Raw genomic sequence first — 13,228 nt, forward strand, 5'->3', positions numbered from 1 at the left:
CTGCTAACTCTCTCTCGGCCTTCCAGTCCCAAGTACCACTAGACCATGCATTCTGGTGCTATTATAGCCTCCCACACTGTGATTCTTTGTTAAGGCAGCCTGACCAAGCCAATCAACAAACAGGCGCAGAAGTTTGGCCATTGGGGTGAAGACACTGCTTGGCATGTTTGGATTGCACACTGGAGTGTGTGATGTTGGAGTCTGGACTCTGCCTCCTGCTAATGCATAGCCCGAGAAGCAGTTGGTCAAGCCTCAAGGACTCGCCACGAACTGAGCTCTCCTGGCATCATCCTGGTCTAGCCCTGGTTCTTGTTGGGTATTTGGCAAGAGAATGTCTCTGTGCCTTTCAAAGAAAATAAAAGTGAGAAATAGATTATTGAAACCCTTCAAAATCTGTGACGTATAGCAAACTATACCTGAACTGGGGTACAGATTTGGTCTGCATTTTCTCCCCAGTGGGGTATGCCAGTCAGTCTGCGTTTCTCCAGGTAGGGTTAAGACTGCAGTGTGGCTCCATTCTCTGCTTGTTGGCCTAGGTGTAGTGAAATGCTTGCTGCATGCATGGGCCTGGAGGATTCACAGCAGTGCTAGGAATACCTACTGGAATAATGAAAGACCTTGTGCAGAAAAGATACTACTTGCTGAGAAGCTGTCACCCCTACCAGAATATGGCCACTATGGTGTTTAGATAAACAAGCATAGTTCTAACCTGGAAGGGTCCTAAGAACCAGAACTGGGTTCCAGTGCTTGATCTGTCACTTGCTGAGCAGGTGAGATTGAGCACTGTCCTCTGTATGTGAGTTCATCTCCCTGCTTAATCAGGGATGCCTAGCTTGTCCTGAGGTTGGGAGGACACATAAGAAAACACTGGCAGGTGCACAGTGTTTTGGGCTCCCGCAAGGACCTCCGCCACACAGAGCGTATTCTAATGTGACGGCAGATCAGCACTCAAGACATGCCTGCTACGGTTACATAGCGAATCCCTCACAGTCACTCATCAGAAGAGCAGGAATTTTGCTCCAGCTGCATGCCAAGTGTTCATACCCGCCCCTTGGGGAGCGAGGATTCTAGCAAGAGGACCACAGCCTGGTTAATAGAGGACTTACAGCCCTAAAATAGCGCTCCACTAGTATCATCCCCTGGAATTCACACTGTTTATGTGCTTAACTCTCTTGCTTGAGAACAGATTCAGCAACAGTAAACTAGGCAGTAATGATGACAAGGCTCAACTAGTGTAAATCTGTAATAGGCATTTTTGGGGGTTGATTTTGTCATCAATGGAGTGAGGACCGCCTCTATATAATCCCATCTCAGGCAAATGTGAATGACAAAAGCATGTCTTTGGCTTAGCTAAGATACGCAGGCAGTAGGTACACATTTAAGTAAACGACGGCTTGGTGAGACAGAAATAAACATGGCAGAGCTACGTTCATATGCCTAGGGAGGCCATTACTGCGGTGACAGACAAGTTGGGTAACTATTAAAATCAGAAAGCTTACGGAGATTAGAAAATAACAAACTTCAAATGACTGCTTCCAAGCCAAACAGGGATGTGAAGCAAACAACTCTCCCCGCAATCCAAGAATTATGAAACCTATTTTTAAGCATTTATTAATCTTAGAGAACAAAAGTATAATTAGTAAAGTAAGGTAGTAAAGTCAGTTAATTAACCAGGATTTTTTTTTTAATGTAGTAGAGGGAGGTCCAACTGCTCTGTCATTAGTGTTCTGGGTTCTGGCACTAACTCCAAAGAAGAAAAAATCACCCTGATGTACTCTGTTATCGAAGAGGAAGAGCAAGGCGCCAAAACACAGCGAGAGATATTCAATATCGCCTGTAAGACATGACCAACTGGCTTAAAATGACAATGCCGAATATTTCTGAAAATGTTATAAGATGGACATCCTCATGTATTATTGGATGGAATAAGATATTTAAGAAATTTGGATGTATACAAACATAGAGAGAAATTTGGCTACACACATGCACGCGCGCGCACACACACACATAATTTTTCATATAAACATTTATCTTCAACATCTTTATCTTTTGACCTGCTAATTCTGACTTTTTTTATTTTTTTAAAGATTTATGTATTTTTCTTGGAAAGGCAGATTTACAGAGAGAGGGACAGAAGACAGAAAGATATTTCATCTGCTGTTTCACTCCCCCAAGCAACCACAACAGCCAAGCTGAGCTGATCCGAAGCCAGGAGCCAGCAGCCTTTTCCAGGTCTCCCACGTGGGTGCAGGGTCTTTGGGTCGTTCTTGACTGCTTTCCCAGGCCACAGCCAGGGAGCTGAATGGGAAGCAGAGCAGTCAGGGAAGAAACTGGCACCCGTGTGGGTTCCTGGTGCAGGCAAGGCCAGGACTTTATCCAGTAGGCTTTTGTGCTGGGCCCAATCCTAATCTTGGAATCTACGCTGATGAAATAGTTAAAGCAGTAACTAAATAGCTTTAGATAAGTTTTTTGCCATTTTATTTTTTGATAACCAAAGGGCTACTTCTAGAAAAGGACAATATCCAGAAATAGAAATAAGTGAGTAGTTAAATTTTAATGTTGTAGTAGTAAGATAATTATTAGCATATTTAAGTCTTTCAAAAGCACAATTCAGGATAAAAGAGAATGCTCTTACTGTAATATAAAGTCTAACAAGGAAGAAACTGAGCATTTAGTATGAATTTATTTTTATGTACTTGTATTACATATACAAGTATGCATAAAAGTTTGTGGAACTTTGAATTAAAACAATTTTGATGCAAAAAGTTTTGAAACTCAAGCATGGTATGTAGTGGTTCATTGTAGGTGCTTTCCATGAACTTTTAAAACGCTCTCATATGAAGAGGAAAGAAAATCTGCATTTTAACATATTCCCAGAAGCTTACTATCATGTATTATAGCTGAAACTGTGTTGGAAACCAATAATTTTTAGTTGCTAAGTCTTGGGCCACAGTAGAGACATGTCAAAGCACTTGATTTAAAAGCTACCTCAAATTCTGCTGATGTAATCCCACAATTCTGAAGGTCTCCTGCAGGACTTCCATGCGGAGCTGGCTGCATGTGGCTGTGACTGGCAGTGCCCGGGTACCCATTCAGTGATTTGGAACATTGCCCAAATATCACTCTCACACACTTACTATGGGTGCTTAAATTCTACTACTATTCACCAATCAGCGATTTGAATTAAGTCTGTTTTGTTGTTTGAGTGTTTGATTTTGTTCCCCCCCTCAGCCCCCAGGAACTTGACAAAGCCAGCAGGCCACAGCAGAGTATGACAAAGTCACAATGGCACTCCCTCAAGATGAGTTTATAAAACTTTCTTTCCTTTATTCTCTGCATTAACATTTGCTGTGTACCAAGCATGTATATATGTCAAACTAGAGACTTGGGATGGCCTCATTAAAGCTCTTGAGTAATGGACAGACAAAATGCAAACAGAGTCTGCCCTAACAGGAGGCGGGTCTCCTGTCCACCAGGGCAGGTGAGAAGACGTCCCAGGAAAGCTGCCTTTGCGCCAAGTCTGGAAAAAGAGTAGCAGTGACATTGGCAGAGACAAAGGGATTTCTACGTGATGAAAACACAGCAGGATAAGCAAGGTAGAGAGACAAAGCCAGAAGCCCCGGGGGAAAGGCCTGCTCCTGGGAGGGCTTCCGAGAATGATGGCACTATGCAGAGACGAGTGAAGGAAAGGAGGTTGGCAGGGGGACAGAGAAAGGTGCAAGCAAAGCACTTTGCCAACTTGGGAATTCTACCCAAGCATGTTCCTTGCTTCTCCTGGGATCCTGCCTCTATATGGAAATCAGGGACTGACTTGCCTCTGCGTGTACTTTCAATTTCTGGAACTGAAGGCCAGAAGAATCTCATTTGTTTTGAGCACATCTCAATCTGAGGATAAAGCTTATGGGTTCACAATGAGACAGATGACATATGCCTTTACTATGTGGGACTGAACAAGTCTGAGACCCTAACAATTCATCTTCACACTAAGGCAAATACAACCATGGCATGGTACTAACCAGCTAGCCTTCCACATTGACAGGAGGTGAAAAGATAGTTTTCCAAGGAAGCCAACGTGGAAACAGTGCTGTTTGTTATTTTTTAGATTTAAATATATTGCAATCCTCCTTTACTTGATTTTTTTTCTTTCTCTCCTTTTTCAAGAAATAAAAATCCCACATCTTTAGAAAACTTGGCTTCCTCTGTCCTACCCCAAGAGTCCACCTCCCACCTTCCCTCCCCCACAAATTTTCTAACAGATCCTTCATGTTTCCCCATGCAAAACCAAATCAAGTTCGAGCTGCCATCACCCCAGAGTGTAAAGCAAACTTTTGTTCTTAGTTGTGTCGGCCAAAATCTTGGAAAGGGGAAGCTTCATCCATTCCAAGAAAAAGACTGGAATCTATCTTTGAAAAGCAGAACTTCCCTGTAACAAGATGTGTGAGATTTCTGTCTTTGTCTTTTTCATTTCCCTTCCTGGCTTTTCTGATACAAGTCAAACGCACTTGAACCATGTTCCAAAGCAGACCGGGACACACGTGTGCGCACACATACACAAACATGCAGGGAACTCACACCTGTGAACTGTGTCTGTGAGGTGTTTAGCACCACACCACGTGCCATCTCCTTGCCCGGATTCATCTGACTTCAGGCTTGTGAATGTTAAACACAAAACAAGACCCAGCAATGCTGTGTATGCTGGGCTGGATGACAGGGACAGCCAGCAAATGTTGGGGTTGGAGTCCACCTGTTGCCATGGTTACTACACAGGGCGGATCCTGGCAGTTGGAGATAGACAAAACTGGGAAGGCAGCAAGCCTGTGCGGAATGGCTGAGGGTGTGCAGAGGAAGCGGGTGGGGAGGGTGGAGAGGGCAGAGGGTGGAGAAGAGATGAGGCAAGCGATGCTTTCATATCCCTTTGTGTTGGCATGAGCAGGGGGCTCAGGCACCATTCTACGCTCAGCACAACACTGGGCTCCAAATGGCCAAGGACCAGGATCTAGAAAGGATCAAAGAAAGCTGGGAGGAGGTACGGCAATGCCTACAAGATGCCCAGAGATGAAACACTCAGTGTGTGCGCAGATGCTATTGGCACACAGGACAGTGTGGATGTCTCATGTTAAGACCACCAAGCGTCAAGAAGGATCCTGGAGACCTGAGCCCCCTCAGCCAGGGATATGGGAGACCTTTCCCTGCCAACAGCCATTTGGGTATTTGTGACATCATCCTTGGGCCATGTAGAACAATCAAATTAAAAATGAGCCTGCTATAGATGTAGTGAATATCCAGTTCTGCTTGTGGTCACCTTGGCAGGGCCAGACCCAACGGCTGCATGGTCCTTTTGCAACCCACAGGCCAGATTTCCCCAGCCTCAAGGTTAGCTTTAATTCCCAGCTGACGCAGAAGGTAAGGTGACTTGACTTTTTTCTCACCCCGGTTGTTTGTCATGCGGGCCAAACTCTGTAGGAAACATTTCCGGAGCGGGTTACTCCCACAGCAGCCAGCAGATGGCTTTCCTCGCCTGTTCCTGACTGGACCCCTGACAGCAAAGTTCAAGGAACTTGGACATCTGGAGTCAGTTCCTAAATCTCCTTTGCCCGTTCATTAGCAAGTTGCTTGACCTGAAGCAAGTTATTAAGTTGAACTTAGGCTTATGTTGCTCAAAGTGTATTGTTAAAGTAGTCTCAACTCCTTTCCTACTGTGGAATTTGGTGATTCAGAGCTAATCCACAATCTCTAAATTCTTGTTTTCAATACAAATAGAATCAAACATATAATCTCTTGTATTTGGGGTTCTGACCAGCACAGGAAATGTAAATTCTGTTGGAACTTAATGGGCTCTATAGCAATACAAATAATTGCTCGCCTCTCATCAACAGCTTCCAATCATTTATATTTTACAGAAAAGGATCATGGTGTATTCCTGAATAAAACCTTCTTTGGTGAGAGAGGAGAACTGTCAAAGGCAGAAGACTACACCTTCCGCCAACAGAAGAGGGCCGGAACTTCTACTAACTCTCAAAATACTGCTGCTTTTAGTTCCATCACAATTCGGTACTTTTAAACTCAGAGCTGCATTTTGTTAGCTGTGTGTTCTTGCACAAGTTACCGAACCTCTCTGTTTTCACATTTATAAAATGTGATTAAAAATAGTAATGCTTTCCTCAGACTATTGTCAGGATTAAACGAATATGTACAGCAACAAGCTCAACACACTTCCTGCTACGTGCTTGCCGAATTTCGACAATTACAGGACAAAAATTGTCCTTAAAATGAAACACATCAAACAATGTCAGTGACTGTGCTGTTTCTACCACTGCCATTGGATCTTTGTAATTTCGATTCCTCCCGTGCAGTGAGGGAAGAGAAATGTAAAAAGTGGTCACCTTAGTTCATTCTCTCATGTTTGGATCACTGCTACAGGCATGCATGCTGCTGGCCCCATTCACAACTTGGATACACTTTCTTGAAAGTCCACTGCATTTCCTGCCTGGCCATGGAGTTTCTCAGAAGCCGACAGCCTTACTCATTCACAGCTTTTTCTCCCTGCACTTGCAGGAGATAGAGCCGGAGGAGGATGACAGTAAACAGGCCAAGGACAGAGTGACGTGTCTCCTGCATGCCCGAGGGTTGTTACCTGGAGACTGTCTCTACACGTGCAGAAACTTTGCAGGCAAACCCACGTGGAATCGAGCACCTCTGATTTATCTGCGGGACAGTGGGTGGCCAAGGGGCACAGCAGGCAAACAGCTATCCAGCTGGATAATTAGGGCGTGGAAAGGCAAACACAAACACACCCGGGTTGACATTCAAAGCAAAGTAGATATGTAAACTCGGATTGCTCAGTCTACCACCCCAGGTCTTGTCTGCTCCTTTGCAAGGAAGGACCCAGGAGCCGAGAGCATCACTGTTCAGGATGTATCCAGGGTAGCGGATAGACAGTGCCAATGCTGGCAGAAAAACCAAAGCCCAGCTCGGTGTTTAAGTGACAGCTTGACTACCTCCATCTTCAGCAGGCCTTGAGGTCCTCACTGGAGAAAATGGGGCACCTGCAAAGGGGTTTTATCATGTTCCCTTTGTCTTACTTCATTCATGAATGCATACATCTTTTCACTAAACAGCAAACCCAACTATACAGGAGGCATTGGCAATCTGTGACCAAAATACTCATGACCAGGCCATCACCCTGTAAGACCAACATTAAGGATTGATAGCTTGCAATTCTTGCCTCTATTTTCTGAAGAACATAGTGCTTTCTCAAGAAAAAAAATAATATGATGGATATTATTTCTGATGTTTTTAAAAGAAATCATAGTGCTGATTACTCTTTCTGAATTTATCCAGCTTTATCCTTTCCTTCTCAGCCCCACCTTTCCTCGCCACCCACTCTAGTCAACCCTTCCCTTTTCTAGAATTTAGCTGCTTCTCATTATTTCAGTTCAGTTCAGCTCAATTCAGTCAGTTCTCCTGGCTACTGTTTGGCACAGTGATGAAGACATCAGTTGGGATAGCCATGTCCCACATCAGAATAGCTGGGTTGAAGTGCTGTTCCACTTCGGATTCTTGCTTTCTACTGACTCTCACCCTGGGAGGCGGCAGGTAGTGGCTGTCTTTGTTTAGTGTCTGTTACTCAAACAGGAGACCCAGCCTCAGTTTCAGGCTCCCAACTTCAGTGTGGCCCATGCAGACTGTATTGGGCTTCTGGAAAGTAAGTGAATCGGACATCTCTGTCTATCTCTCTGCCTTTCCAATAAATAAAACTAGACCACTAGAACTGTTTTAAAAATTCAATTATTTCTAAGGCTTTCCAAGGGACAAGGAGCTTACGTGATAAAAGGATTATCTTTCAGTTCATCAGATGAGAGAGACACACGTGCAAATTAAGAAAAATCAGACAAAATCAAGAAACAGTGAAGTTGACCATTCAGTGAAGCCATAGAGCCAGAACAGCTCTGTGGTCAGGTAATGTCACACTATCAACATTCGTCTTCTCCAGGCTACCGGGGTTCTGTGTTACCACTGCCATTCATGTCTCCAGTTTGTGGGTAAATACACATCAGCCTTTTCAAATCAGGTGTAATGTCCCTGGTGCTGACATCTGGAAACTGTTTCCTTTTACGCAGAAATCAATGTTGTGAACAAACAATTTTGGCTTTTGCAAGGAGATGGCTCCTTGGGCAAGAATTTTCACCTTGTGCGCCTCAGCTGCCTCTGAGGTAAGAGAGGGGACAGCATGTCTGCCATGGGACTGAGGACAGAGCCACATCCCAGCTACACATAACTCCTTCCTAGTGTTAATACACCCCACCCATTCACTGTCCTGTCCAAACAAGGTCCAACTGAATACAATGGCCAACATGCTCCCCAAGCAGTCCTGGGCATGCTTTCCTGAATGGGAATCAGTTTCCTGTGGGAGTAGTCACCTCAGTGTTAATGAGACATGAGATGGGCTATTTTTTCCCTCCCCTGGAAATCACTAGGCTTCCAGGACCTATTCCAGTCACTTCCAAACAAAACCTTCTTCCAAAGCCAGAGAGAGAGTTGGTCCGATTTCAAGAGAAACGCACACAGGTTGACATAACTCTGAGCATACCATAAACATATCACTATAGAGCCAGGAAACGCGTCTCCAACCACCAGCTAGAAACAGGATTGGCTAAATCTTAAGCCCTTTCTGATCCCATATGTCCATGTCCTGACCTGACTATGCATCCATCTCCAGCTCCAAACCCATCAGGAGCAAGGACCGTGTAGTGTCTAACGGCAAAAGTTTGCCTACTTCCCTATTAGGACCTCCAATCCCAACCTGTGCCTGTGTACTAGCTAGGCTAGCACTACTGGAAATACCCTTCACCCGCCGGAATGTAGGTGCACGCAACAGCTCCACACAGAATGTGCTGTGTGCAACAGCAGCGATTGCACCTGTACAGGACACAGCCCCATGTGGACCCAGAAAACCCCTGTTCATCTCCCATTCAAAAGCTGGTTGACTGAACTCTTTCCCACTGTATGCCTTCCCTTGTGTTCAGGTAGAAGCTCCTAATACACCTATCTGGATTACACATTGGCTCTCTTGTCAATTTCCATTACAACTGAGTCAAAGAACTTGGGGGGTCAGTATCACCAGTGTGGCCCATCCTTGCCCTAACTTCCCTGTCTCCTTCTCCCTTCCTTTTCTCATTGCTCTGCCTCTTCCCTCTCCTTTGCTCTGTTTTCCCTTTGAATGCTGAAATGCCCACCACATATTCCAAGAAACTGGTAGATTTCTTTCTAATAGATTCCATTTTCATCGAAGACACACAGATTCCAGGACTCTGGAAGGAAGAAATCTATTTTGATTTGTTACATACACAGAGATCCTGGACTGTGGCTCTTCTCTGACCCTCAAGCAAAACCCACTCTGTGCATCTGCGCAGATATTCTTTGGAAAAAGAACGAATCCAACTAAACTGTAATCAGTTGGAAGCATAATAAAACTTGCTTGGAGGAGGAGACATTGATCAGCATGTGTTTCTTGACTTGGGATAGCCCAGAGCCATGCATCGCAGAGCTTGTTAAGAAAGTCCATTTTGCTCTTTCCTACAATAGAAATTACAGATATGGGCCAAGCAAAACAGACACACTGTAATGTAAAGCCACTAGTCGGGGTTCCTCAGAAATCCGTGCATTTAAAGCAATTCTGCTGCAAGCTTTTGCCCACCTGCAAGATCTCAAAGTTTCACCGGCGATTCAGGATGAGGGCTTTCGTGCGTGGCCAGCAGGGAGTCAGAAATGATCAATCGGACACACTGTCCCTGGGAGAATGGGGCTGTGAGGCTGTGGGGCAGTGGTGGGCGCCACACCTCCCCTGTAATTCTCAAAACACACCCCGCCGTGTGCATTCATCACCATAGCCCATGTGTGACCTTTGGAAAAGTCCTTGAAAACAGTGAAACCAGAGTCTTAGCTGAAATCTGGAATCCATTCCAGTCTTACACAGGAAGAAAATTAGGCATAGAACAACAAAGCCCACAGTTCGTAGAAACCTGGGGAGGCTCTGGCTGACATTACAATTGGAGAAGTTTCTTTTTTCTACACTACTTTGTATTTCATAGAAGTTTTTCATCTGAACAGCCCTTAAACATGTTAGAAAATACCACATGGTTAGTGGATGGCAAGCACAGGTTTCTTCAGCAAATAAAGCAAGATGTTAAGTGACATATTAAAATCTGCTTAATATGTTTCCAAGCTACTATTGAAATGCTATTCTTCCCAGCTTAAGTGGGCAACATGACTATCCTTCATTTTGGATTGATGTATTAGCAATAACAGGGATAGTGGTAGGGGCTTAGGATAGAGAAAACAGCTGCATTCCCTAAACCCCAAGTCTATGACCAAGTTCATTTGCCCAGACATTCTGGGCCTGGAAATATTTATTCACTTAGAACATGAATCAGCATAGTAGTGGGTTTGCTCAGGATATTTAACTTAACAAACATTTTGTGGGGTGATATTATTTTTGTAAGGACAGACCCATTCCCTTTAGTTTCTAGTCACTGCTGCCCCTACTAATATGCCATACACGTGATTTATTTCTCATGCACCAATAAATCATAAACTTGCACTACTTTTGGAAGCACTTCCTTTTTCTGCCAGCAAGAAGAGAGGAAGGACATTTGTGAATCGAGAGGAGACATGAGATTCAGTGAAAATCAACTGGCAGAGAAATCTGGCTGGGAATCACACCTTAGAACCCCTGTGAAGTCTGTCTGGAAGGTCCCTCAACAGGGACAGCCTGAAGCCAAGAAGGAGATTCAAGAACAATCCAGTCAAGGGGCAGCCTCTGACACCAACCCAGGACATTTTTTCATTCACACGAAGAACTTAATTTTGTTGTTGTCTTAACTACATTCACAGCTCATTTTTTATTTTCCTTTAAAAAGAAAGGTAAATGGCATTGCTTTGGTCTCCAAAACAGATGCCAGTCTGAACTTTATTCTGCCAGCAAGTATTTGGTTTGGCTCTGCAGAGCTTGGGTTGAAAAAATATTTGCCAATTCCAAAAAGATTTAACGAGCTTTGCAGCAGATGCTGGTGCCATTTGGCACGTCCCAGGAACTGTGGCCCAGCAGAGAGAACTCTCTAGACCACAGATTTTATTTGCTTGAGGTAGCCAACACTGAGAGCTCAGTTGAGTTCTCAGATCAAAAAGCTGCAGGCCAATGAGTAAAATTTCCAAGAGAAAGTGACCAGCTCAGGCATCAAAAACCCTTCTTGTTGACACTGAAAAGGAAGTCACTGGGCCGGACTTCACCCCCAGTGCAGGAATTGATGGCCAAACTTCAGAACTGTCAGTTGCATCCCAACTGTCTAGCAAAGCTATCCTCATCCATTATCAGACATGGCAAAGTTTGCAGAGTGGTTTTTTTTTTTTTTTGCTGTTATCTGATGCCTTACTAATTATGGTGTAAAAACTTAACTAACTTAAAAGCATATGACCTACTTCCAGTAACTCCACTAAAGATCACCAAAAAAAAAAAGTTAACTCTATATGATGAAGATGGACATGCACTGCTTTGGGGAATATTCAGTGGAATATAAGTGTCTAAAACTATCACCATGGTTGGACAGAATGAAGCACCAGCACACAAAAAGCCCAAGTTAAAGGTCCCCAAGGTTGTCACCTAGAATCGCACATCTTACTAAGAGCTGCAAGAAATGAACACCACATGACAACTATGATGCGACACACTTCCATAGTGGTATGGCTATAAGATCACACGCAGCATTCTGTGGCACTGATGCTGTGACTGCTTACAGAAAGAGGTGTTTATACTCTTCTCATTACTTCACATGTTGCGCAAACACCCTCCAGGAATGCCAACTTTTTGCACTGCCTTCCAAAAAAGATTTAGTCACCAATGCACAGATGGAGCCTTCTACCTGCCTAGGCTGACATGCTAGAATTTGAGTAGAAGTCAAAAGAAACAGTGGCTATTTACCATTTTGGCTTCTGAGTGCATTGGCTGGACTTGGGGAGACGCACAGGGGTCACTGAGATTTGGCCCTTGCATGCCCATGATGCTGGAGTTCACTGACATTTGTCTCTCCATCTAAGAGAAAGGAAAGCAACAGAATTAGAAGGCGGAGAAAAGGCAGTCCAGGTGCTAGACAAAGCTGTTTCTCTTTCAAATGGATCATTCGGCATCCTTCTGAGCAAGTGCATTCTAGAAAATCTGCGCTTTGGCAAATGGTCAGCAACAGCGCCCTCACATCATGAATGCGAGTGCCTCCGAGACTCCTTGAAAGCTGTGTCTATTGTAAAAGATCCCTCATGCCAGAAGAAACTGCACTCTTGGTGGATCATCTCCCAGCAAAACTATGGCAAGACTTCCAACGACCGCTAGTCATGCTAATGTTTAAGACAGTAAGGAAAAATGCATGCATAGGAAAGCGCTGGAAGAACATGTGCTATGCCAATGGTCATCTCAGGATAAACATAGCCCTTTTTTGCTTTCTAGATGTTATGTGGGTAAGTGAGGAAGGCAGTTGAGAGCTCTGCCTCAGGTATCTACCAGTGCTCCCACATGGTCCTTCTGCCAGTTTGCCGGCCTAAAAGTAACCCTTCAAGCACCAGAACTGCATTCTGGTAACTGGTCTAGAACATGCCCTATTCAGAAGGCCAACAAGTAGAACACCCTTTGTCCAAAATACATGGGACCAAATGCGTTTTGGATTTTGATTTTTATTTTTCAGATTTTGGAATGCTTGCATATACACAAATTTTTCTTGAGGATGGAAGCCCAGTCTAAACACGAAATTCACTTGTGTTTCACATAGACCTTGAAGACGCACTGTGTAGGAACTGTAGGCAGCATTTTTAGTGGCCTCTGTTTTGACTCTGACCCATCCTAGGAAGTCAGGTACAGAATTTTCCACCTGTGGCATCACACTGACACACACGCGATTTTGGGTTTCAGATCTGGATTAGGGATGCAAACTTGTACTGCAAAATTTCCATTTGAGTCCTAAAAGGATGTGTCTGATTACTAATGTTTTTCAGCTACCTGAAAAGTAAGACTTTTTACAGAATGAGCTCAAGCATGTGCACTGGAAATTAATCACACAAAAAATAATTTTAGAGGGGAAAAAATAGGCCTTCAATACGAATGTGATTTGTTTGTCAAAAGACGGAAGAGCAAAGGAAGGTTTGATATTTTGGGAATCTGATTTCTGTTCAAAGGTGGGCTGGT

At 44.1% G+C, this 13,228-nt stretch overlaps 1 protein-coding gene across 3 annotated transcripts in view; it reads right to left on the reverse strand.

The window, feature by feature from the left end:
* Positions 1-13,228, reverse strand: part of CREB5 (cAMP responsive element binding protein 5) — a 392,014-nt gene that overhangs the window by 73,991 nt on the left and 304,795 nt on the right. For 2 of the 3 annotated variants that reach the window (XM_004582410.2, XM_004582411.3), the window contains one exon: positions 11,978-12,088. The exons of the other annotated variant lie outside the window; for it this stretch is intronic. In XM_004582410.2, coding sequence (XP_004582467.2) covers positions 11,978-12,088 — 111 coding nt within the window. The remainder of the gene's footprint in view (positions 1-11,977; positions 12,089-13,228) is intronic. 3 annotated transcript variants of the gene reach the window in all.

Source organism: Ochotona princeps, chromosome 20 (assembly GCF_030435755.1).
Source record: "Ochotona princeps isolate mOchPri1 chromosome 20, mOchPri1.hap1, whole genome shotgun sequence".
Classification (NCBI taxonomy): Eukaryota; Metazoa; Chordata; class Mammalia; order Lagomorpha; family Ochotonidae; genus Ochotona; species Ochotona princeps.